Source organism: Salmo trutta, chromosome 15 (genome assembly GCF_901001165.1).
Source record: "Salmo trutta chromosome 15, fSalTru1.1, whole genome shotgun sequence".
NCBI lineage: Eukaryota > Metazoa > Chordata > Actinopteri > Salmoniformes > Salmonidae > Salmo > Salmo trutta.
This window is the reverse complement of record NC_042971.1, coordinates 28,256,788-28,282,054: the sequence shown is the minus strand read 5'-3', so window position 1 is coordinate 28,282,054 and position 25,267 is coordinate 28,256,788. Positions and strand designations below refer to the sequence as shown.

The window sequence follows — 25,267 nt, the reverse complement described above, 5'->3', positions numbered from 1 at the left end:
GTACGCAGCTGGAGGTTGAATGTTTGAAGGGGTACGGAACTATAAAAAGTTTAGGAACCATTGATCCAAAAAATCCATCGGATACTCTCGTTGGCGCTCTAAAGGTGAAAAGAAAAGTCTTCAAAAATGGAAGACAGTCCGGAGGAAGCAAGATCAGGTGGGGCCATTCTAGCCAATGAGAGGACAGATATGTGTGGGAACAACAGGCAAAACGGTTTCCACTAGTTACCACAGCCACAAGGTCAACATTTACTATATCGTATAAACACAAAAATGGTTTGGTCTTAATTTCGCGTTAGGCATAAGGTTAGCAGTGTGGCTAAGATTAGGTTTAAAGTAACATTTTAAGAAGGTTTATGACTTTGTGGATGTGGTAACTAGTGATTTTATAACGTGTTTTTTCTCAAAGTTGCCGGGATGTCACGTGTCCTACTTATATCAATACAATCGTAACAACCGAATCATTACGAAACTTCGATTCGATCAAATAAGTCACACAGTAAATACGTTATTATATTGTTATTAACGAAATTCGACACTCCACGACCTCCAAAAAAAAACATTGCTTGACTAGCGAATAACATTTTTAAAAAAACAACCTGCTGGAGAAGACAGATTTTGACCCCAGTTATGCCTCTTGCTTGGCCTTTTCCTCTGCTAAAAGCAATACAGCTTTTGTCAAATTAACTGAAAAATATATATATTTTAGATAACTCTATTCGTTTCCCCAACGTTAACCTGTTACGTAAATTATCCTAACCTGCTAAGAAAAGTCAAATCTGACCAAAACGGTATCCCGTCTACTCAAACCCTTATCTCCCTACAGTCACATGGCATGAATGCGATGCATGTAGAAATGGGGGAGATAGAAAATGAACCAGTGCGACCGAAAATTACTGATGCCAAGGGTATTCTCCAACAGAACCGCGAGTTCTTGGACTTCTTCTGGGATATCGCTAAACCTGAACAAGAGATACGGCTGAAGGCCATTGAAAATCTCATCCAATATCTGAAGACTAGTGAAAAGGTTGGTGTGTTTGGGACAGCTCTCAGTTTCTCAGTTAGCTGCTACAGAGTTAGCTCGTTAGCTAACGTAGCCTACTTATCTTGCTAAACCAACTACAGTAGCTGGTTAGCGAGGCACGTTGTCACATTTATGCTATTGGTGGGTGTTGGACTTTAGAGAAACTGGAAATAACATTAACGTTATTCATATCAAGTTTGGCACAGCTGTACACTAAACAACCTATTTCACACCTGGCCACGTGTGTTGAGTTGAGAGTTTTGATTGCTGGAATGCTACTCTACTTATATGCATTTGAGTTGCTGTCATACTGTCTGTTTAGAAGGTGAATGTTCCACCACACACATACATGTTACATTTATGGGTCCATAGAGTTCTTGACATGTTGCTATAACGTATGTGTTGTCTTTCCTTTCTAGACAGATGAGTTAACATACACCCTGAAGAGACTGGTGGATGGCTTGGCACACACTAGAGAGGCTGCCCGGCCAGGCTTCAGTTTGGCTTTGGGACAGGTAATGTCAATAGTACATCTAATGGTTCACCAACATCCTATTTCTTTGTACATGTCTTACGAAGGAGTTATGAAGGTGTTACTACACAACATATAAGAGGTTGTTACTGATGCATCATTTCTGTCATTGTTTTGGTTGCCAGGTACTGAGCGTGTTTGAGGAGGTACCTCTGCGTACAGCTTTTGATCAAATCAAAGAGAAGCACAACTTGGCGAAAGTGAAAAAGGTAAGCATGTGATGTGACTAAAGTTAGATGCTGTGGTAAATTTATAATTTTATAATATATATTTTTTTAACCGTTATTTAACTAGGTAAGTAAGTTAAGAACAAATTCTTATTTACAATGACGGCCTACCCTGGCCAAACCTGTGCGCCGCCCTATGGGACTCCCAATCACGGCCGGATGTGATACAGCCTGGATTCGAACCAGGGACTGTAGTGACGCCTCCTGCACTGAGATGCAGTGCCTTAGTCTGCTGCGCCGCTTGGGAGCGTTTCACTAACATCCATATACTTCATGTAATCAGCCAATGAAGGTCTCTATTTTGCACAGTATCTTATGTTGACGTTTATATTCATGTTGACAGAAACTCATCAGAAATGCTGCTTTTGGGAACTTCTTTGGTGTGCTCGCCCTGTCTCAGTCCACACGCCTTCCAAAGGTAAGAATGACACCAGATCACCCATGGGCTTGGCAGAGAAGACTAGTATACCATGTTTTGCACAGAGAATTGAAGTGCACATATGTCCCCATTATTGTTACTACCAGACCTAGCTCGGTCTCTACTTTTCAAACTTCGGTGTGTGTTTGGTTTTCTTACTCACGTGTGTGTGTGTGTGTGTGTGTGTGACAGGAGCCTCAGGTGGTGCTGGAGTGTGTCCAGCTCCTCCAGAGCCTATCGCAGTATAGAGAACACCTGCGGGACCTGCCCAGGAAGACCATGGTGGACATCCTGTCTGAGGTGAGTGACTCAGCCAGCTCTACTTCATAGTGTATCACTCTTCTAATGGTGTCTCAATGTGATAAATCCTTGTGTAGAACAGTGCAGTCGGTATGACCTGTGTGTTGTTTGGTCTGTGTGGTTCTCCAGACGTCAGAGGAGGTGTTTGAGGAGGTGCTGCTGGGAGCCCTGCAGACAGACCTGTCCTCTGCCTTCAGCACCCCTGAGCAGCTGCAGCTCCTCCTGGTGGCCATGCAGAGGTTCCCCCAGGTGCTCAAGCCCAAGAAGCTGAAGAAGCTGCTGGGCACCTCCACAATCATTACCATGGACAATATCCCTAAGTGAGCAGCTTTTTACGACTAGGGCTATGTTTTTTTCCATGGTCAGGACACACACACACACACACACACACTTACTAAATGTAAAATCAAACCTGTGTTTCCTGTCCAACCTCTCCCTTAGGTTGACAGATGTACTGAAGATGGCGGCCCGCTCAGTCAAGAAGGACCGCCTGCTGCCTGCGGTGGCTCTGGACCTGCTGCAGATCTCTCTGAGGGAGGACAACTTTGAGCTTTTCTGGAGGGAGACCATCATTAACGGCATGCTGAAAGACCAGCCAGGGCCCACACAGTAAGCACATCATTGGGGTTAAGACTGTTGGCTCCTCACTCACATTTGGACCCTGAACCCGAATATTAGATGATTGAACTAAGTTCTGTAGCCTAGACCCGTGTAATTAAAAATGTTTTCCCAGTAATTTTTTTAATTTAATGCAAGCATTTCCCCCCATGTATGTTCTTGTTTTCCTTCCTGTGCTGTCGATGTACATAGCTGTTCTAACAAATCAAATTTTATTGGTCACATACACGTGTTTAGCAGATGTTATTGCAGGTGTAGCGAAATGCTTGTGTTTCTAGCTCCGACAGTGCAGTAATATCTAACAATTTCACAACATATACCCAATACACACAAATCTAAGCAAAGGAAGTAAGAATATATAAGTATATAGACGAGCAATGTCAGCGCTGCATAGACTAAGATACATTAGAATAGTATAGAATACAGTATATACATATGAGAAGAGTAATGCAAGATATGTAAACATTATTAAAGTGACTAGTGTTCCATTTATTAAAGTGGTCAGTGATTTCAAGTCTATGTATATTGGCAGCTGCCTCTGTGTGCTAGTGATGGCTATTTAACAGTCTGATGGCCTTGAGATGGGAGCTGTTTTTCAGTCTCTCGGTCCCAGCTTTGATGCACCTGTACTGACCTCGCCTTCTGGATGTTAGCGGGGTGAAAAGGCAGTGGCTCGGGTGGTTGTTGTCCTTGATGATCTTTTTGGCCTTTCTGTGACATCGGCTGTCTTCTCTCTGTGCCCCAGTTACCTGAGCTACCGGCTGTTGGGTAGTGCCCTGCCCTTGTTGACTCTGGCCCAGCTAAAACAGGTGTTAAATGGAGAGGTGATGAGGGCCTACGGGGAACACGTGGTCTCTGCACAGGTCAGTCTCCCTACAAATGTCTGTCGACTCATGACTGCACCAGATTATAGAAAATACATAGTGAAGCTGCTGGCATCTTAGTTGGTCACAGAAAATATGTAGTAAGATGCTCACTTATCCAAAAAGGTAATTTAAAAAATATATATATTGACTTACAAGTATGCCCTCATCTCGCCCCGTCAGCTCCCAGACCGCTTTAAGTTTGCCCCCGAGATGGAGACGTACGTTGGCGACTTCCTGCAGGGCTGCGATGACCCGGAGAAGCAGCTGGCGGTGATGGTGGCCTTCTCCCTGCTCACCAACCAGGGCTACCCCGTGGTGCCCTCCTTCTGGAGGGTTGTGCAGCATCTGCAGCCGACCGCACTGCAGAGCTACGTGGACTGGCTCAAAGACATGTTCCTCAACCCCCGGCTGGACAGCTGCCTGGACTTCAGCACCCGCAGGCAGAAGGAGAACCAGGAGGGCGGAGTCCAGTGAGTAGAACTCTTGGAGCATGTCCTAGAATGACTAATATATGCCTTCTAGCTTCTAAACCAGAAGTATCCCATTGAATTGTTGACTCTCTCTATCCTTAGGAGAGAGAACTGTATATTCCGCCTGAGGAAGTGGATCATTCCACGCCTAACCTCCATCGCGGAGAACAACCAGGTGAAGAGAGAGGAGGCTCTAGTGATGGATGTAGCCAGGTGAGAGATCTCACTGCAGGGAAAATGTCATGTCACTCACTGTTTGCTGCTCCCCCAAGTGATTTTAGATTATGCCTTGGTGATATCACTTTTGGGAGCAGCAAAGGGTGATATTTTTCTTGTGCCAAGTTGGAGGTGCGTAATAATCTTCCCAACATTTCTATCACTATAACTATTGTATTCTGAAGGGCACTTTATAGTCATGAATGTAGCATAGATGCTAACCCATTGTTTTGTCCTCCTTTGCGCCAGGTTTGTCTTTTTCCATGCGTTCTTCAATGCTAAGAAGGCCACCCCAGACATACTTGAGACAGAAGCCACCCTGTCAGTGCCCCTGGATGAGAAGACCAGAGCCATTGTCATCAACTCCTTCTTTGGGTGAGATAAGACTACTTTACAGTCTTTATCACTTTCCAAAAACAAGCTGTGGGGTAGTCAAAGATGAAGAGAATGGCTACAATGGTAGGTGGCTGGAATAGTCAGTTAAGTTTTAAACGTGGTTTTAAAGGGGCAATTGCATGAAACTCCATAGCGTCAGTGTTCATTTACATTACACTCTAGATGCCCTACACCAGCGGTTGGTAACTAGATTAAAGCCACGGGATGATTATTTGTCGGAGTGGATGGTTTGGAGCCCGGGACATAATTATCATTTGTACACTGCAAATTAGGGCTGGGCGATATGGCCTAAAAATCATATCTACATTTTCTTTAAACTTCTGGCAGATTTACGATATACACTACATGACCAAAAGTATGTGGACGCCTGCTCGTCGAACATCTCATTCCAAAATCATTGGCATTAATATGGAGTTGGTCCCCCCCTTTTGCTGCTATAACAGCCTCCACTCTTCTGGGAAGGATTTCCACTAGATCTTGGAACATTGCTGCTGGGACTTGTTTCCATTCAGCCACAAGCATTAGTGAGGTCAGGCACTGATGTTGGGCGATTAGGTCTGGCTCGAAGTCGGCATTCCAATTTATCCCCAAGGTGTTTGATGGGGTTGAGGTCAGGGCTCTGTACAGGCCAGTCATGTTCTTCCTCACCAATCTCGACAAACCATTTCTGTATGGACCTTGCTTTGTGCACGGGGGCATTGTCATGCTGAAACATGAAAGGGCCTTCCCCAAGCTGTTGCCACAAAGCTGGAAGCACTGAATCGTCTAAAATGTAATTGTATGCTGTAGCGTTAAGATTTTCCTTCGCTGGAAGTAAGGGGCCTAGCCCGAACCATGAAAAACAGCCACAGACCATTATTCCTCCTCCACCAAACTTTACAGTTGGCACTATGCATTCGGTAGGTAGCGTTCTCCTGGCATCCACCAAACCCAGATTCATCCGTCGGTCTGCCAGATGGTGAAGTGTGATTCATCACTCCAGAGAACACGTTTTCACTGCTCCAGAGTCCAATGGCGGCGAGCTTTACACCACTCCAGCCGACGCTCGGCATTGCTCATGGTGATCTTAGGCTTTTGTGTGGCTCCTCGGCCATGGAAACCCATTTCATGACGCTTCCGATGAACAGTTCTTGTGCTGATGTTGCTTCCAGAGGCAGTTTGGAACTTGCTAGTGAGTGTTGCAACCGAGAACAGACGATTTTGACATGCTACGCACTTCAGCACTCGGGTGGTCCTGTTCTGTGAGCTTGTGTGGCCTACCACTTCACAGCTGAGCCATTGTTGCTCATAGACTTTACCACTTCACAATAGCAGCACTTACAGTTGACCGGGGCAGCTCTAGCAGGGAAGAGATTTGACGAACTGACTTCGTCAAATTTAGCAATTTAGCATTAACACTGGAGTGATAGATGTGCAGATGATGATGTGCAAGTAGAGATACTGGGGTGCAAAAGAGCAAGAAGAAAAGGAGCAAGAAGATTTTTTTTTTAGGCTCATTGCACATTTATACAGACTAGCACATAAGTCTGTGGCTAAAATGCTGCTCGTGACAAATGGAGCATTCATTCATTTTCTACAACATTGATACTCTGGTTTTATTAGGATCTGCTCTGTTCTACGTTTTGGGAGTTGAGACATAAACAGGGTATTGTTAGACGGTTAAGTTCTCGTCTATTACAGTAAAAGAATGTCTCTTAAGCGTTTCGGTGTCCGTAAGTCCGATTCTGTTGGATCTAACCTCCAATGCAAATAGCAAGTTTAAACTGCTTGTTGTCCAGAGAGTAAGAAGTGATCTTTCTTCATTGTTGTGTGGCAGGGGGAGGGGCTTGGTGTCTGTCTGTAAGTGGGAAGGTGCGCACCGTGCACAGAAGCAGCGAAGGAGACGAGACCAAAAAGACAAAACGCTCATGAAAACAAACACAATAAAAACCTAGGGTCTTGCGATACAGGCATTTGAAACATAGCGCTAAAACATACATTCGTATTACTCAAATTCATTCGATATATCGCCCAGCCCTACTGCAAATTGACCTCAAATAAACCCCAAAATAGATTTTCAAATACAATAATTTCATACCTTGATTACATTGAGACATGATTTCTATTTGTGGGAATATTTGGGAACAAATTTGCTAAATTAAATGTATTTTAGCTGAATTCCTGGTGATTTTAGTATTTGTTTTGTCCAAAAACTAAAGTCCAAATTAACCCTATGATTTTAGGGCACCTGTTGTCGACCCCTGCCCTAAACTACACATCCTATTAACACGTCTCTCTAACCTCCCAACCCCTCCAGATTGCTGCAGCACATCAACCACCTGCCTTTGCTGGGCGACTCCCCTGAGGTGGCAGCCCGCAACCAGAGGCACGTACAGGGTGTGATGGCTGACGGCTCCATGTGGATCTTCTGTCTGGTGCGGTACGCTGACAGCCTGCTCAACCAGCCCAAGTACGCTCAGAGCACCCAGCCATTCAGCCCCGAGCAGAGACAGGCCTGGGACAGGTACGGACCACACTGACTGTACATTTATCATATAGAGGTAGAGATGGGGGGGATTTAAAGGTTGGTGTAAGAAAAATGTAAGCCAATAGTGAACCTGTTATGATGTAGTATGCTGGCGTCAGTGGGGACTCTAATGAAGAAATCTAAGAAAGGCCAGACTCCAGAGACATCTGCTTTCCAACAACTCTTCCTGCTGGTTGGCATTCACCTCTTCAAGGTACGTAATGATTGTAAAATGATTGTAGTAGTATGGTAAGATTTCTTAGATACATCATTTTACTTTGTCCTTTTTATCCCACGTTTATGTATACATGTTTGCTTGTACCGTAAAGGCTCCAGAGGATTTGGTAGACCTGATGCAGGATCTGCAGAACTGCATGGAAAAAGCCCAAGAGAAGAAGTCCAAGAAGAAGAAGGCGGTAACCGGTAAGACCACATGTCCATAGGGAATGTGTCAGAGCCAACCGAATCTCACTGAAGAGTTGAGTTTGCCAAAACCACCCCAGTCTTAATCCGTGACAGGGAAAGAAGTACTCATTCTCCATATATTGAAACCATCTATTTAGCTATTTCCCATCCATACTGGTTCACAGTTGTACAGTGACAGTGAAGCCGGATGTACACTACACGATTTTGGCCCCGATTTAGCTGTCCCAGACAAGTTTTTGAAATCGGAGACAAAATCCCAATATCGTTGCCTACGGCCGTCACCGCCGCTCGTTAAATGTGAGAGGGTCAGAGACTCAGAGGGCTACCGATCTTGTTTTTGAGCAGTCCCAGACATCCCAAAATGTTCAAATATGTTTGTTTTTTTCGGCACAATCTGCAATGTTCTTGTAGTGTGAGATGTGCAACGACAAGTTGAGAACGGTGATGAGCAATAGCCAGCGGCCAATGAGAGCTCGCCAGAGAGATTGTTGTTTCACATCACCCAGAATGTGTAGACTCAAGAAGGAGCGATGACTACTACTAGAATGCGTTTGTACTTGCCTTTAATCAAAGCCAGAGTGTCAAATTGTTACAGCACTGAGCAATGTTAAAAATGTTGGCTAGATATTTCAACTGTATGGCAAGCGTGAATGTCTGACTGAAAACGTTTGAAACTGCTTTGAGACACAGGTCGTTGTAGCTACATTAAATCTAATTACATCGTTGTTTTCGCCAGACAGCGTGGTGAAGAATCTTGTAGTGTGTGACCCCCGTCTCTGCCAGATCATTTAGTGTGCAGACCACTACATTTGCGCGACAAAAAAAACTACGGGGAAGATGGTTTAGCGATGTCAGGATTTTGAAAGTTGTGTAGTGTACACCCGGCTTAAGGTTGGTATAAATACCAGCCTCTATGTTCAGTATGGTAGTCTTTGATGGGATGTCTCTGTAACCACATGTCCTGTTAATCCAGGTTCTGCAGCAGCAGGAGAGGAGGAGCCCCACTGGGCTGAGGTGGTGGTGGACATCCTGCTCTCACTCCTGTCCCAGCCCAGTAGACACATCCGCCACGTCTGCAGGACTGTCTTCTCCAACATCTGTCCCCACGTCACTGCCAGAGCCCTCACCGCCATCTTGGATGTAAGCCTCCCAGTCTAGAGAATACTGTACTCTTACAGAGCTGTAGTTTTTAAATGTGGCATAAAAATATTACGCTGTGTTCACTGAAGGTAAAACTTCTGTTGATTTGCGAAAGTAAATGTTGATATATTACAGGAATGTCCATTAATTTGACTCATCATGTCTTTAGGTTCTGGACCCAGATAAAGATGAGGAGGACAGTGCCATCGTGGTGACGGATGATACAGACTCTGACAAAATAAAGAAGAAAGACAAAAAAAAGAAAGGCGAGGATGATGAAGACGATGAAGAGATGGTCAGTTCTTTCACACCTGGTCACGTTCACAAATCTACGTCAGGGTTTTTCTATAAACTAGGGTACCAGCGAGGATTTCCTATGCTGGACAACATGTTACAGCTGTTGATAACTCATTGATAATAGCCATTTTTCCCCCATGTTGTTACATTAAGATATATAAGGGGGGACATAGGGTTTCACATTTTATTGAATATAGCTATGTTTAACCCCTTCTCTTGGTTGGTGTCTTGACGGATTTGTCCAAAATCGTGTGACCTAAAACATGACTTTTCGGTCCTTGCATTTGTGGCAGTGTAAGTTGTCGCCATATCATATATTAAGCATTAATCAGTTCAATTAGACTTTGAACTTGAGCCCTGTAATAATAAACCTGTATCTAGCAGTCAAATGCAGTGTAACTACCTAACATTTCATGTCTGCTTATGCTAAGAGGTGAAACAGTTTTCATGGGCACACAAATCCCCCCCAAAATGTATGCTATTGCAAAATGGAATGCTTCTAACTGAAAGAGTCACCTTACCTTGATACTTAAAACCTAAATCGATATTGTCATTAACGTGCTGCTTCAATAATTATTCATAACACGGTTGGATGTGTATTTGGTGTCAAGCTGTTTAATTACACCATGATGTTTCACATGTCATCATCTGATCCAGGAAGGAATTTTTTGAATGACAGTCGAGTGACAAACAGCTGTTGTGATGGCGTATGCGATGCAACCGCCCAAGTGCTGGAAAAAAGGTGTTTGCGAAGACGGTTGTGTCAGGATCCACGTTGGATCTAATACCCCTAGCCAGTAGATGTTGTTGTCTGCATGTTTTACAGCAGGGTCTCGTTAGATTTAACAGGGAAACCATCAAATGAGTCCATGTTTTTGTGCCTCGGATTGTACACCAAGTCAACTGTGCGCAATTGTGTAGGATAGACTATTGCATACCACCCAACTCTATTCCTATGAATTATTCTGGATATAATGACAACAAATGACATTGCCTAGTGTGCTTCTTCTCAATATGATATAGTAATGAAATAACATGACAAATACATTTTGGTTTCAATGTTACACCTACAGTTTTAAACAATAGAAGGGGCTTGAAGTAGCCTACTTGAATTTGGAGCTCAGAAATTCAAGTACTGGAATAGACCTACCTTGAAAATCTGACATTTCCTCAATTTGGGGCTTGAAAAGACCTTGTAATTATTGTAGCCAGTCTAGAAGTTCTCCTGCTCCCCTTATTAGCCACGATTTCCGTTTTTGTGAGATGTGCCCACTTTCGTTTATTCCCCGCCGCTTCAATTGAAAGGTGTTGCGGTAAAACCGTGAGCGGTTACTATGAGGAGGACAACATCTAATGCTGGCTTCAACTTGGCTTCCTATACAAATCCTCCCATTACAAAAGGAACCTGGTTTTTGCACACTTTCTCATGATAAAAACAGTGATGGGGAGATTCAAATGGTGAGAGTGAAGCTACCACTATTAATGTCTTTATTATCACCACGCATCCAGTTTATTTACTCATTTTACCCATTTTAGAATGTAATAATAATTAGAATATTAATGCATTGGCAAGGCCTAAAAAATTGTTGCTTATATTTTTTGTTTAGTGTCCCATAACAGCTATTGCTTATATTTTTACTCTTCGTAAATATATGTATTACTTGCTTCTCCAGAATGAGGAAGAGTCGGATGCCTCAGACGACGACTCTGATGAGGGTGAAGATGAGGCCATGGAGGAGGGGGGTGAGGTGGATCAGAACTTCCGCATTGAGCTGATGAAGGTCCTACAGAACCAGGGTGCCGTGGTAGGTGTCTTGTGATTGGTCTTTTGTTCTAGCTCTGGGATTGTACTGTACTCTTATTTTTCAAGGTTTCACTTATAGTGCTCAAGAAATAATTGTTTTTAGCCGTAATTTTTTGAGTGCATTTTGTGTTAGTCGCTCTGGATGAGATTCTAGCAGTTTCAGGTTTCATTGAAATCCTCACTCTGTGAGGGTGGGTGGGGGGTCAAAAGCAGAGACATTGGTACACAGTGCTGTTCTAGACGTTTTTAACTGGACCTGGTCTTTCTTGCTGCATGTCACAGGCCACCAAAGTGGACGGCAGCGATGATGACGAGCTGGACGATGAAGCCATGATGAAGCTGGACGGCAGCATCGCATCACTGTTCCTAGAACAGAAGAAGAAGATGCAGGCCAAGAAGGATGAGAAGGACAAGCTAAAAAAGGAAAAGACCCTCGTCAGAGACTTCAAGATCAAGGTATTCACATGACAAGATAACTATTTCTGTCCTGTTTGGATAGAGTTGTGTGAAAGGTGTGGTAGTCGGCGTGGCCAACCCCAAATCTTCTTGGCCGCAGTGGCAAAATGTTGCTGTTTTAAAGCACATTTCCTGCAATACTACACATTTTGCCATGGCTTATGCTGTGTTCTTATGCTATCTGAGTGACTTAAACTTTACAAAATCAATGGGGACCCCATGCAATGACAGTTTTGGAATTTTGGATTCTCCCCGACTGTCTAGTTTCTATTTTGGTGATTGTTAGTTCTTAAAGATGATCTTGTAAAAAATATATATATAGCTCCTTTATCTTTCTACGTAATTTATATATTTATTATTTTTACATGGAGTGGTGGCAATCTCTTGTTCTTCTGGTGATGGTCCCCCTATGTTCATGGGGTGCTGACCCTGGTCCTATGCTGTGTTCCAGGTGCTGGACCTGGTGGAGGTGTTCCTGGCCAGGCAGGGCAGCAGCCCTCTGGTGCTGGGCATGGTGGAGCCCCTGCTCAGCGTCATCGAGAGCGGCATGAGCTCCGAGAGCGACCAGCAGGAGCAGGACTTTCTCCGCAAGGCCGCAGACATCTTCAAGTACGTCATGCTAGTGCCTTTAGACACACACTGGCTCAGAAACATACCCACTACCCTCAGACACATACAGTGCCTTCAGAAAGTATTCACACCCCTTGATGTTTTCCACATTTTGTTGTTAAAAAGTGGAATTTAATTGTCTTTTTTTTTGTCAACAATCTACACAAAATACTCTGTCAAAGTGGAAGAAAAATTCTAACGTTTGTTAAAACATTTATGAAAATTAACACACTAATATCTTGATTAGATCAGTATTCAACCCCCTGAGTCAATACATTCGAATACGTTAGAATCACCTTTGGCAGCGACTACAGCTGAGAGTCTTTCTGGGTCTCTAAGAGCTTTCCAGACCCATTAAACAGTTACACAGCCATTACACTCTAACTGTTTTAAAATCACCATTGGCCTCATGGTGAAAATCCATGAGCGATTTCCTTCCTCGCTGGCAACTGAGTTTGGAAGGACGCCTGCATCTTTGTAGTGACTGGATGTATTGATACACCATCCAAAGTCTAATTAATAACATCACCATGCTTAAATGGATATTCATTGTCTGCTTTATTTTTAACCTATCTACCAATAGGTGCCGTTCTTTGCGAGGCATTGGAAAAACTCCCTGGTCTTTGTGGTTGAATCTGTGTTTGAAATTCACTGCTCAACTGAGGGACCTTACAATTATGTGTAGGGTACAGGAATTAGGTACCGTAAATTCCGGACTATAAGCCGCAACTTTTTTTCCCAAGCTTTGAACCTCGCGGCTTAAACAATGACGCGGCTAATATATGGATTTTACCCGCTTCCAAAAAAAAATTCTCCAAAAAACACATTCTGTGACGTGCTCAGTTTTTTGGCGGCATGAAGCTTTCATTAGACCAATGAAATTGCCTAACGGGTTAAGGTCAAACAACTTTTTTGTTTACTGTTTAGATTAAATCGAGCGCTCTCAAACTTCCCATCATTCTGATTACGGTAGTCATTTTGTCACCCTCATCATGGCAAAGACACGGAGAAATGCATATGATGCAGCTTTCAAGTTGAAGGCGATTGATCTGGCTGTTGGAAAAGGAAATAGAGCTGCTGCACGGGAGCTTGGTCTTGAGTCGATAAGACGTTGGAAACAGCAGCGTGAGGAATTGACTCAGTGCAAAAAGACAACTAAAGCTTACTGCTAATTTTTTATTTTTTGTTACAAGCCGTGTTTCGTTAAAGCCTATTTATTTTTGTTACAAGCCGGGTTTCGTTAAAGCCTATTTATTTTTGTTACAAGCTGTGTTTCGTTAAAGCCTGTGTAAAGTTCATTGTACCGGTAGGCACCTGCGGCTTATAGACATGTGCAGCTTATTTATGTTCAAAATAAAATACAAATTAAAATTCAGTGGGTGCGGCTTATATTCAGGGGCGCTTAATAGTCTGGAAATTACGGTAGTTTATTTTAAAAAATCATGTTAAACACTTATTGCATACAGAGTAAGTCCATGTGATTTGCACTCCTGAACTTTAGGCTTGCCATAACAAAGGGGTTGAATACTCAAGACATTTCAGCTTTTTATTAATTTGTAAACATTTTGAAAAACATAATTATTCCACTTTGACATTATGGGATATTGTGTGTAGGCCAGTGACAAACAACAAAGCGTGTGCAAATCTTTCAAGCAAAGGGTGGCTACTTTGAATAATCTCAAATATATTTTGATTTAACACTTTTTTGGTTACTACATGATTCCATGTGTGTTATTTCATAGTTTTGATGTCTTCACTATTATTCTACAATGTAGAAAATAGTACAAATAAAGAAAAACCCTTGAATGAGTAGGTGTCCAAACTTTTGACTGGTACGTTTTATGAGTAGGCCATGACCCTAGGATGGCAACAAATACATTCTAAGTGGTTTTAATTGTCTTTCTCCATTCTGATTTGATTTATATTCAACCATACTAGGACAAAACTGACAGCGACGTAGTGCAATTTGTATAACACTATCAAAATACCTTTTCTATAGACGGTATTGTAAAAGTCCATAATGGAATACCTTAAAAGACGATATCGCCCAGCCCAATGTGTCATGTCGGCTCTATCATCTCTCCACGCCAAAAACATTGGGAGCTCTCCACTGTTGCCACGGCAACCTCCTTCCTCAAATACTTTCATTGTGCGCCCAAATGTGTTTTGTTCCACATTTTTCAATTTAGGAGCACATGTACTCTTGAAAATTTGATTGCTGACAAGAAAAACATTTTGAAACGGTCAACAATGGCCTAATGAAACAAATACCAAATGTTTTGGGATGGAGTTTTCCTTTAATACTGAAAGCACCTCACAATGTATAAGAGATGTGAGACAGGATTTGTGCTTTACTTCTCTTTATGCACCTCGAAAGAACTTGTCATATGCAGGTGCATTGAAGACGGATGTATTCTGTCTGGGGAAACAGATTATCTTGTCATGTCAACAGTTTCCAGTATTATCCTGCCACACTGATCAGTCAACGTCACCCTCGTCCTCTCCTACCCCCAGGAACCAGCTGTGCCGGGCCAAGCAGTACTGTAAGACCGTAGGCGACAGACAGGGGGAGCTCCATGACCTGCTGGAGAAACTCATGACCAAAACCCAGAAGCTGTCTGACTCCTCAGTGTCACTCTACTTCTTCAGTGCATCTCTGTACCTGGTCAAGGTGCTGAGAGGGGGTGTGCCCGGGGCCTCCGCAGACAGCAAGACAACACTTTCTACTGAGGAGGTAAGCCTCTTTACCTTTGAGTTGACTACAGTGACAATTGTTCCTTAACCAACCCTTAGCATTCAACCTTAATGTACGCCGAGTATTTACTATTAGTGCGTCTTTTGTATGAAACCAACCTACTGAAATCTCGGTGTTGCAGCTGAGTTTCATGGGTAACGTGGATGTGGAGAGGGTGTCGGCCATCTTTAAAGGGGCGCTCTGCTCCTTCATGACGCGCAGGAAAAGCCCTCTGTCAGGCCTAATGTTTGTCGACCTCTTCACCCGCTTCCCTGTGAGTCAACAACAACCTCATCCACACAACCTCATCCACGCTCTCTATTGATTCAAATGACTGCATAAACACTTGAAGATGCGTTGTTGTTTCCCCTTGTTGCTCTGTGCTTTCTAAGAATCCCCACATCTAGTGTCAAGAAGTCTGTTGGCTGGTGTAACGCGATGCTGTTGGAGGTTGATTATCTTGTGTTGTGTGTAGGTTCTGTGTGTGAACCTGTTGGTGACCGCAGTGGAACACATCACAACAGGAGTCAGAGAACACCAACAGGTAAGACTAGCAGGCTCAACAACAATTACCAGTAAAAAGAAGTATCTGACCCTAGACCAGTAGTTAGGTTCAACTTCTACCAACTCTAGTTTTAATACAGCGATAACGGACCACACTCTTCCCAGCCAATGATCCTTTCAGACTGACGGTAAATACCACTGATCTGCACAAAATCATCTTCCCCATTGAGTTTCATTTTGTATGCGTGTGTGTTCCACAGAGCCAGGCCAGTGCCATGGTGCTGCGGGGGCTGCAGAGCAGGGAGGTACAGCAGCTGTTAGCAGGCGACCCCTGGGCAGGGCTGCTTCAGCAGGCGGTGGGCCGTGTGGCAGCGGTAGGCATCAAACACCTCACCCAAGCTTAGACATCAGAGAACATGTCACTGTGTGAAACACCACAGGAATCAATCTCTATATCACATCATTACTGCAAAGCATGGGAAAAATCATATTGTGGTAAATTGAGAGCATAAATAGTATGTGGGGCCCTCCCTGTTATTTTCCATTATTATTTTAGTCCAGCCCCTACGTATTTAAGGATGTGCGTTACAGGAGGCTGCTGAGGAGAGGACAGCTCATAATAATAGCGTGCTATTGAAAACATGTTTGATACCATTCCGATCAGCCCGTCCTACCCAATTAAGGTGCCGCCTGGAATGTGTGTACGACCCCAAACTTTCTTCTAAAGCCTGTTTCATTAAAAACTGATCAACTTTAGCGATGTTTTTCATCCAGTTTAATCTCTAGGTTTGACTTGGATGAATCTGTACATGACCTATCTCTCCCTGGAGCTGCTGATTTGTTACTGATATGGTTGTGGATGTTCTCCTCAGAGTCTGGAGACTGTAGTCGAGACTGGTAAGAACAAGGTGGTCCAGGAGAAGTTGGTCAAAGCCCTGGAGCTTGGTCTCTTCCTGGTCAAAACTGTCAACCAGCAGGTAAAGCAACTTATCCCTTTAATACCCCCCCCCATCATTTTTGTCTTTCCAGATTCTTTAACCTACTTGTCTCCTGTGTTTTACAGAAGCTGTCTGTGGATCTGGAGCCCCTCAAAAAGGTTCTTCAGTCCATGAGAGAGGTTCTGGGCTTCAGGAAGACTGGACAGATGGAGGACACATACTGGGCTGTTATGAAACACTTTGGAGTCATGTGAGTAACTCGGCCACATGCTTACTGTTACAGTGCCATGTCATTGGGAAATAATTGTACCAACAATACTCATCATTGAGACCTACTGAATATGTCAGCTATTTTGGGGGGATGGGGGTGTGAGTACTGTTGAAACTTTTAACATTTCCACTATTTCAGAACGCCAACAGAGCAGCTTGGCTTTTGGTTCTCATACTGTTTGGGGCCGGAGACCCCTTTTGTGACAGCCAATTCATAAGGGACCCCCTCATAATTAGAACACAACGAGTGAGATACAAGGAGTTTTACTACTTTGGCAGTGCATGGTCAGACGAACCAAGTCTCGGGCCCTGGGAAGAAACATTTAAAGCCCACCTCTTGGCATCGGAGAGAATGTTGCAGATTAAGCTAATTTTCTGCAGTTCTACATGTTTTGTCATGGGGCAGAGATTTTCTGTTCAGCTTTAAAGTGAATATCCTGCAATTTTAGGATATTGTAATTTAAGCTTTATGTAAAAACAAAATTACATTTTGGGGGAATACAGGCCTATTGATTTGTTGAGTACTGTGGATACCAATATCCCTATGAGCCTCCCAGGCAGACCAGGGTTAGGAATACAAACTGTATATTAATAATATTCTACTCTCTATTCCACATAATGTTTCATCTGTTAGTAATATTCATTAAAGAAATGACATTCTAAAAAACAAACTTTTTATATTTTGAGACATGGCTGTGGACCATCTGCGGACACCACTTTGAAAATACCTGCTTTAATACCATGTTTTGTGGCTCCACCTTTAACAGAAAGCCCAAAAGGGACAGAACCAGGAAAACCAAAGAAGACCAGGCTGAGCCGACCGCTCCCAAGAAGAAGAAAGGATTCTTGCCCGAGACTAAGAAGAGAAAGAACCGCAAGAAGCAACTGCCTGTCTCTGAGCAGGGGGCAGCAGATGCCAACACAGTCCCCTTGGGGAAACCAGAGGGAGGAAAGAACCAAAAACAAGAGGAAACAGCCAGGAGGGACACCTGGACAGGGTCCGACCAAGAAGGCCAAGACGACACAGCCTGCAGGCAAACAGAAGGGAGGCGGGGGAGAATAAAGTGGACTATCTAGACCATATTTGTGTGTACTTAGACCCACGTACACACTCGGGTTGTACAAATATATTTTGTTGTATTCCAGTTTAATCAAATGCGTTGCACAAGGCCAGAGAGAGAGCCTGTGGTTGTGAAGATGGGGTCTCGTGCTCTACGAAGAGCTCCTGTTGATATTCTTTTCATACAAAGGAAGGGTGAGGTTTGTTTGTGGCCTTAGGCTGTATGTTCCCTTTGCTTCCCTACCCCCTCCCAACACACCAGTGTGAATCTTATGCACAATTCTGGAGTGTTCACAAGCCTCTGAACTAATAAGTATTCAAATAATAATTGATCATTGTTTTGTATGAAATGTCCAATCCGATCACACTGTCTGCTATGTGCCATTTTAAGTTAATTTTGGATTTAGCTGACATATGAAACATTTTCCTTGCATGCGTTCGATGTGGCACAGTCGGCTTGAATCCAGGCCTTTGGGATTATTAGTAGACCTCAAGCCTATTGAATGTGTTGCACATGGTGAAATGACACTGCTTTTATTGATATAAAACATTTGTTACATTGAGTATGGCAAGTCACAACAGAAACTGTGTTGATTTTTCTTAGTAATTCTACCAAACAGGGTTTCATCTCAAACCTATGGAGCTGGGTCAATGTAGGCAGATTCTCTGGTCTGTCCTGTTTGATCTGTCCTGTTTGGTCTGTCCTGTTTGTCCTCAGTACACTGTTGAAGAGACTGGAAGGGAAAGAGTGGTCCAATGAGGAATTGTCTGCATTGCACCCATAGAGAAACTCATCTTTATTAGTCTTTAACCTTTACCCAGGCAAGTCAGTTAAGAACAAATTCTAATTTACAAGCCTACCAAAAGGCCACCAGTGGGACGGGGGCTTGGATTAAAAATAAAATAGAACAAAACACATGACCTAGGGCAGCACCATTTTAAAATAGCACATCTTCTTCACGATTGGCTGAGCCCTCCTGATGATCCAGTTGGACATGACATCAGGAGGGATCAGCCAATGAAGTTGGAAGTCCCACCCATTCTCTATGGCTGAACCTCAGAAGGTAAAGGGACAATACACTCCCAAGTTTAACTTCTTTTTAGACCTCTCAGATGAGTCCATGTCCCAAGCAATCAGTTGTGTAGACCCCGCGATTTAATTTATTATTTTAACCTTTAGGCAAGTCAGTTAAGAACAAATTCTTATTTTCAATGGCCTAGGAGCAGTGGGTTAACTGCCTTGTTCAGGGGCAGAACGATAGATTTTTAACTTAGCTCGGGGATTCGATCTTGCCACCTTTCGGTTACTAGTCCAACGCTCGAACCACTAGGCTACCTGCCGCCCCAACTATAAGCCTCAACCCAAATAAATTGAAAGACACGTACAACAAATCTGGAAATACCATGGTTCTTTTCCATTCATTTTTGCTTGTGGATCTACAGCATGGATGGCCTGTGACATGGATGGCCTGTGACATGGATGGCCTGTGACATGGACTTATCTTGACATTATGATACTTTTGAGGATAGAAAACTTTGATTTTGGAGTGTGATATCCCTTTAAGATGTCGCCAGTAATAGTACAGTTTTAAAGGAGGCATTACAGATAAAAGTTAAACTAGTTCATAGAGATGGGAGCTGTACTCACGTCCACTGCTGCTCATGCTGGAGGACATGTAGCTGCTCCCGCCTCCGAAGGACCCCCCGCCTCCGAAGGACCCCCCGCCTCCGAAGGACCCTCCTCCTAACCCCAGACCACCTCCAAATCCTCCAAAGCCACTGCCCAGACCCCCTCCAAAGCCGCCTCCGCCCATGCCCATTCTGTAGCCACCGCCCAGACCCATGCCGCCGCCTCCTCCGCCACCGCCGCCTCCTCCCAGGGCCAGGCCAGCCCCGCCGCCGCCTCCTCCTCCTCCGCCTCCTCCTCCCAGGGCCAGGGCCAGTCCAGCCCCACCTCCCCCTCCTCCAATGGCTGTCTTAGACATGTGCACGGTCACGCCTCCTCCTGACTTCAGTCTGAAACCATACGCATCACAAATACATGACCATCATAGAACTTCAGAGAGGGCCAATCAGCGCTTATATGAGACTCTACTCTCTTACCTGGTCTCCTCACTGTCCAGAAGCTTCTTGTATGCAGTGATCTCAACATCTAGAGACATTTTACTGGCCAGGAGTTCCTGGTACTCTTGACCATAGTGTGTTATTTGCTGGAAGAAGAGCATGATTCATGGGTTATGCTGCACATGAAAGTGTTTTTTTTTTACTGGTGTATACTTGTGGATGACTCTGTACCCCATCCTTACCTTTCTGATGTCATCCAGCTGCAACTTGAGGGTCAGCACCTGCTCCTGATAGGTCTCTGTGTGGGAGCTGGAATGGGACTCTGCCTCATCCACCTGAGATTCCATCTGGATGTTCTACAACGGAGAGATCAGTCCTGCGTATTAACACACTGTGGCGAGCATTACGTTGTCAGGAGATAGTACTGGGATACTTACCCTCATACTATCATTTATGAAATCAATGAAACATTTTCTTTGAGACTGTATACTTTCAGACGAGCTTTAGGGTAGACAAGGTCATGTTCCTACCAGGGTCTTGAGCCTGTCGATCTCCCTCTGTACTGAGTCGATCTGCAGTTTGTAAATGCGCAGCTCCTCTTTGGTTTGGGTCAGAGTCTGGGTACTGGGCTGGGAGGTCATGGACATCATGGAGAGCTGGGGTTTGAAATAAGAAAAAGGGAGGTTACATTTTCATGGTGCCTTCACTAGTCTTAGTCTACGCAAACTTGAGAAATAAACATAACATTTGGGGTTGGATGCTGGAAGGCAACGTCGGCTAAAATACTGTATTCTGAGTGCAATACTAAGAACATCCACTTGGGGGAGACCGCAACACAGATAGGAACGATAGATAATGAATGTTGTACTGGTTCCAATGGTGTTTGCAAAACAAGTCATCATTTTTGCAACTAGTTATCGTTAGATACTGCCTGACAGACTTGAGATCACTTTTATGTTAATGCAATATAAAGTTGATGGACCAATAGACTGGTTGAGAAAATGCAGACTAGATACTGTCGGTCGCTGAAGGGCACATACACTGTCCTGCACAGAAACAAGGGCGTCCTGCTTGCTGCGCTGGGCCAGGGCTTCGTAGTGGGACTTGACGTCCGACAGGGCAGAGGTCAGGTCCTGGGCTTGGGCCGCGTTGTCCACCGAGATGGAGAAGGCTGACCTCACACTGCCCGTCATGATGTTCCTCACCTCCTTCACTTTCTACAACACCAAGAACAACAGGAAATGTGTTATGTCCAACGTGCAATTGTTTTAATCTTCCTTGTGGCTATGGCAACATAATACAGCTTTTAAAATATGCGAAGTACTGTATTGAGACTCAACTGAATTCTGAAAAAAACACTGTGCACAACATCTGTTGGGCATGTTGCCTTTATTGGAACACTTTCCAATATCGCTTTGGTAAATGTACCGTACTCGTTGTTGATCCCCATGTATACTTTAATCTACTGCAACCGTGTTGTTAGAATAATAGGCCCACATTGTCCCTCCTGTGTACCAATTATACCATTTTAGGATGCAGCTAGGATACTGAGAGACTCAGAGGATGTGTAATGTGAATCCATAATGTTGTGAACACTTATGAAAGGTCTGGTTCTGCAGCGGTGATCATCTGGATGATTTAAGTGAGCGAGAAAGAGAGAAGCAGCAGTGCTTAGTGTTGAGTGCTGGCTGTCAGCTTGTCTGAATCTCCATAATTGATGGGGAGACATTTTAATGCAGCGCCTGGGCAAGGGAGCATCTCCAGAGGGCTCAGGAAGGAATGCTTTTACTGGTGGAGTACAGGAGCAGACAAGGAACAGTGTCCATGTAGAATTCTAATACAAATGTGAACCAAGAGGGGGGGGGTTGACCATTTTTCATGTTTGCTCATTTTATAGAGCCTAAATGTGCACTGAACACCCCTCCCCTAGCAAGTTCAGCAAGAATTTTCCAGTAAAATACTTTGTCATCATGTACTCACAGCATCATACACCTGCTTTGAGAGACCAATCTGATCTTCCAGTCCGCCAATGTTGGTTTGAAGCTCAAAAATGCTCATGTAGAGATTGTCTACCTCCTGTTAAAGCATGAGAGTAGTGGTTTTAGTAGCCATAACAGAATGTTATTCATAGTTTGATAACACCATGATGTATCCATACCTCTTTTAATGTGGTCCAGTCCATCTCTAATGACTTGGTTTGGGCTGTCTCCTCCTCAAACCTTTCAACATAAAACCAATAGGTTTAATATCAATTAACTTTGAGTCAAATGTATGCATTAGGTTTCATATATCATTAATATCTACAATTCAGCTTCGTGAGTTTAAAGGGTAATATATTGTGTACTCGTCTGAAACAAATGTGGGTATTTTATTCTTTTTCGCAGCATCAATTGAATGTCAAGCTGTGTGCTGGTAGGATGCAGATTCTCTTTAGATCAAAAGGCTGAAGAATATGCTGCTGGATTTTGCTCCAACTGAGCATTAAATGCATTGATCTGCTGAGGTAATTATAAAGCAAAGTCACCACATCACCACGAGGCTGAGAGCTTTCCTCAGGCCTGGTGCAGCAGACAGATTAGTGACTAACACTAGACCCCACTTTATGATACTGTGTTGTTGATTCACTGCATTGTGTATTGTGGGGACACTTAACTTGACTGTATTGTGTATATAGTCTATGTACTGTATTGTGTATTATAGGGTCAATGTTTATTTCATTATGGCGCCACTGTTTTGTGAGGTAATCTAACCTCACCCACCTGCTCTGGACATCTTCGATGATGCTCTTGTAGTGCTCAATCTCAGCAACGATGGCCTCCTTGGTGGCGGACAGCCCATCGATCTGGATCTTGTAGGTTCCGATGGCAGAGGTGAGCAGGATGGAGGTGTTGGCAGGGCCGCTCTGCTCCGGGTTGGTGAACATGGCGATCTTGGCCCTCAGCACAGCGTTGGTCTGCTCCAGAGAGCGAGCCTGGGGACCATGGGAGAGAGGCCAGATTGATGAATACACTACACAAATAGATTTCTATTTAGTTTACAACATAGAAATAGTCTGTTGTTCCTCTCCAATAATGGGTCTGAATTTCAATGAGCTTGATTGATTTTGGATATTCAGAACATTCCAATGGGCCTGTTCTTTTTTATTTAGTCATATCAAAACATTGGGAACACTGCTCTTTCCATGACAGACTTACCTGGTGAAAGCTATGATCCCTTATTGATGTCACTTGTTAAATCCACTTCAATCAGTGTTGATGAAGGGGAGGAGACGGGTTAAATAATATTTTTTAAGCCTTAAGACAATTGAGACATGAATTGTGTGTGTGGCATTCAGAGGGTGAATGGGCAAGACAAAATATTTCTGTGCCTTTGAACGGGGTACGGTAGTAGGTGCCAGGCGCACTGGTTTGAGTGTGTCAAGAACTGCAACGTTGCTGGTTTTTCACACTCAACAGTTTCCCATCTGAATCAAGAATGGTCCACCACCCAAAGAACCTCCTGCAAATTTGACACAACTGTGGGAAGCATTGGGTTTAACATGGGCCAGCATCCCTGTGGAACGCTTTCGACACCTTGTAGAGTTCATGCCCTAACGAATTGAGGCTGTTCTGAGGGCAAAGGGGGTGCAACTCAATATTAGGAAGGTGTTCCTAATATTTTGTACACTCAGTGTATAACTGATACATGCATAATGTTTTTGCATGATAACAATGTTGACTGCCTACATGAGCATTGCTATCAATTTCAAAACCAGGACAATCTAATACTATCCTCAACTGGTTTAAGCACAAACAAATTATGCATAGGTCAATCATCATCTGTATGAGAAATCCACCTAGGTTATAAAAGGTCACGCTCTGAGAGGATTAGGGTTGATGGGTAGAGGATACTGATCAACATAATGTTAATTAATTTGTTCAAGCAGTAGTACATAGAGTTGAATTAATTAATTTGTTCAAGCACCTGTACAAATATTGAGTTTACACATGGGACCATATTTATGCATGAATAAGAAGCATAGCTAATTACTGTATTCTTAAAGTGCACTTAAAATATTACTGAGATGGATTAAAATTAATGAAGCATAGTGGCTAAATACCAACATCAATTTTCTCTGATTATTGATTATAGACATTAAAGATATTGCCTGTATGAAGTGTGTAATATTTGCATGACATACCTTGTCAATGAAGGTGGCAAACTTGTCATTGAGGACCTGCAGCTCCTCCTTCTCCTTTAGGCGGGTCACCTGGACTGTGTCGAGCGAGGGTAGCGAGGGGTCGATGCTTGGCACAGGGCTGACACCCACGTCACCACCCACTGCAGTGGTGGAGCTCAGGAAAGACGGGTTGAAGCCATAGCCTCCGATCTTGAAGACCCGGCCGCCCAAGCGAGCCCTGAGTGGGGCCACGCCAGCCCTGAACCCTGCTGCACTGACACCTCCACCGCCGGCTCCTAGAGCCAGGGCACGTCCACCCATTCCCATGCCCATCCCAAGACCGCCTCCACCTCCACCTCCCAGCCCCATCCCCATGCCTCCCCCCATTCCCATCCCAAGGCCTCCCCCCATTCCCATCCCCATGCCTCCCCCCATTCCCATCCCCATGCCTAGCCCGAGCCCTCCTCTCATACCGAGTCCCGCTCTTCCACCCCCGCCCATTCCAAAAGACCTGGAGAGGGCCATTCCGGCCCCTCCGCCACCACCTCCACCGCTCCTGCCCCCAGAGAAGAGCCTGTTGCCCCCATAGGTGGCCCCGAACCTCACCGCCCCCCCACTGATTCTCAGGTTAGTCTCAGCCATTTTAGCAGCAGCAGCCTCAAAGCTGGGGTGTCCAAGCTCAGAGTGCTATAGTCACAGGCATACAGACTCCCAGGGTTTTATATACACTAGGGCCCTGTAAGGGGGCAGCTGCCCTCCCTGGCTACCCATTCGCTGGGGAGGTGGCTCACGTCACTGCAGGTAGCTGGGCTCACAGGCAGGACAGCGTCTGCCCGACAGGCACTCTACTCCCACAAGTGTCAGGAGTGATACCTCTGTCCCCCAGGCAACTAGGGACTGATGTCTTTCCAGAATCTCAGCCTACCTGACTCATGTTGCCTTCACACTGGATGGATGTTTTTCTCCACACCAAGGCTTCACTTAGCACAGCTGTTAAATTGCCTGGCAAGGACTGATCTCAGTTTTATCTTTGAGTGTCGTGCTATCGAGCCCTCGTTTTTTTATTTTTTTTATTTTACCGCTTCACTGAGGGCTTCGCTCATAAATCATTCCCTGGGCTTTGCCGGTGAAGGGCAGGTGAATAGTATATCACTGAACATTCTTGGATGAGCATCCCCTAAGGATGAGCAGCAGGGCTTTTGACAGAGGAATATGGTATGCAACATGCTGGAA

The 25,267-nt window shown here is 44.2% G+C and overlaps 2 protein-coding genes across 2 annotated transcripts; one reads left to right on the top strand and one right to left on the bottom strand.

Moving 5' to 3' along the window:
• Positions 1 to 346: 346 nt before the first annotated feature.
• On the top strand, positions 347 to 18,375 carry LOC115148702 (myb-binding protein 1A-like protein). The gene is made up of 26 exons (XM_029690835.1): positions 347 to 1,027; positions 1,444 to 1,539; positions 1,682 to 1,765; positions 2,127 to 2,201; positions 2,394 to 2,501; positions 2,631 to 2,821; positions 2,943 to 3,110; positions 3,865 to 3,982; positions 4,166 to 4,455; positions 4,558 to 4,668; positions 4,921 to 5,046; positions 7,364 to 7,570; positions 7,679 to 7,787; positions 7,903 to 7,996; positions 8,973 to 9,139; positions 9,309 to 9,434; positions 11,110 to 11,241; positions 11,523 to 11,696; positions 12,148 to 12,305; positions 14,820 to 15,039; positions 15,182 to 15,313; positions 15,515 to 15,583; positions 15,804 to 15,917; positions 16,416 to 16,520; positions 16,607 to 16,731; positions 17,519 to 18,375. The coding sequence occupies exons 1-26, from the start codon at positions 836 to 838 to the stop codon at positions 17,826 to 17,828; spliced, it is 3,801 nt and encodes a 1,266-aa protein (XP_029546695.1). The 5' UTR covers positions 347 to 835; the 3' UTR covers positions 17,829 to 18,375.
• Positions 18,330 to 24,968, bottom strand: si:dkey-183i3.5 (thread biopolymer filament subunit alpha). The gene is made up of 12 exons (XM_029692587.1): positions 24,960 to 24,968; positions 24,526 to 24,721; positions 24,056 to 24,459; positions 22,635 to 22,846; positions 22,034 to 22,094; positions 21,856 to 21,951; positions 20,916 to 21,092; positions 20,406 to 20,531; positions 20,118 to 20,231; positions 19,915 to 20,021; positions 19,460 to 19,827; positions 18,330 to 18,545 (listed from the first exon to the last, which is right to left on the bottom strand). Exons 1-12 carry the CDS (start codon positions 24,966 to 24,968, stop codon positions 18,526 to 18,528), a joined length of 1,890 nt encoding a protein of 629 aa, XP_029548447.1. The 3' UTR covers positions 18,330 to 18,525.
• Between the last annotated feature and the right edge of the window lie 299 nt (positions 24,969 to 25,267).

Bases quoted from the DNA above. Each gene is read 5' to 3' on its own strand.
- LOC115148702 (XM_029690835.1), top strand. From the start codon at position 836: ATGAATGCGATGCATGTAGAAATGGGGGAGATAGAAAATGAACCAGTG. The intron at 15,314-15,514 runs GTGAGTCAACAA...TGTTGTGTGTAG, and splicing joins ACCTCTTCACCCGCTTCCCT to GTTCTGTGTGTGAACCTGTT. The intron at 15,584-15,803 runs GTAAGACTAGCA...TGTGTTCCACAG, and splicing joins GAGTCAGAGAACACCAACAG to AGCCAGGCCAGTGCCATGGT.
- si:dkey-183i3.5 (XM_029692587.1), bottom strand. The intron at 22,095-22,634 runs GTGGGTGAGGTT...TTATGTTGAAAG, and splicing joins ATCGAAGATGTCCAGAGCAG to GTTTGAGGAGGAGACAGCCC. The intron at 21,952-22,033 runs GTATGGATACAT...ATGCTTTAACAG, and splicing joins ACTGGACCACATTAAAAGAG to GAGGTAGACAATCTCTACAT.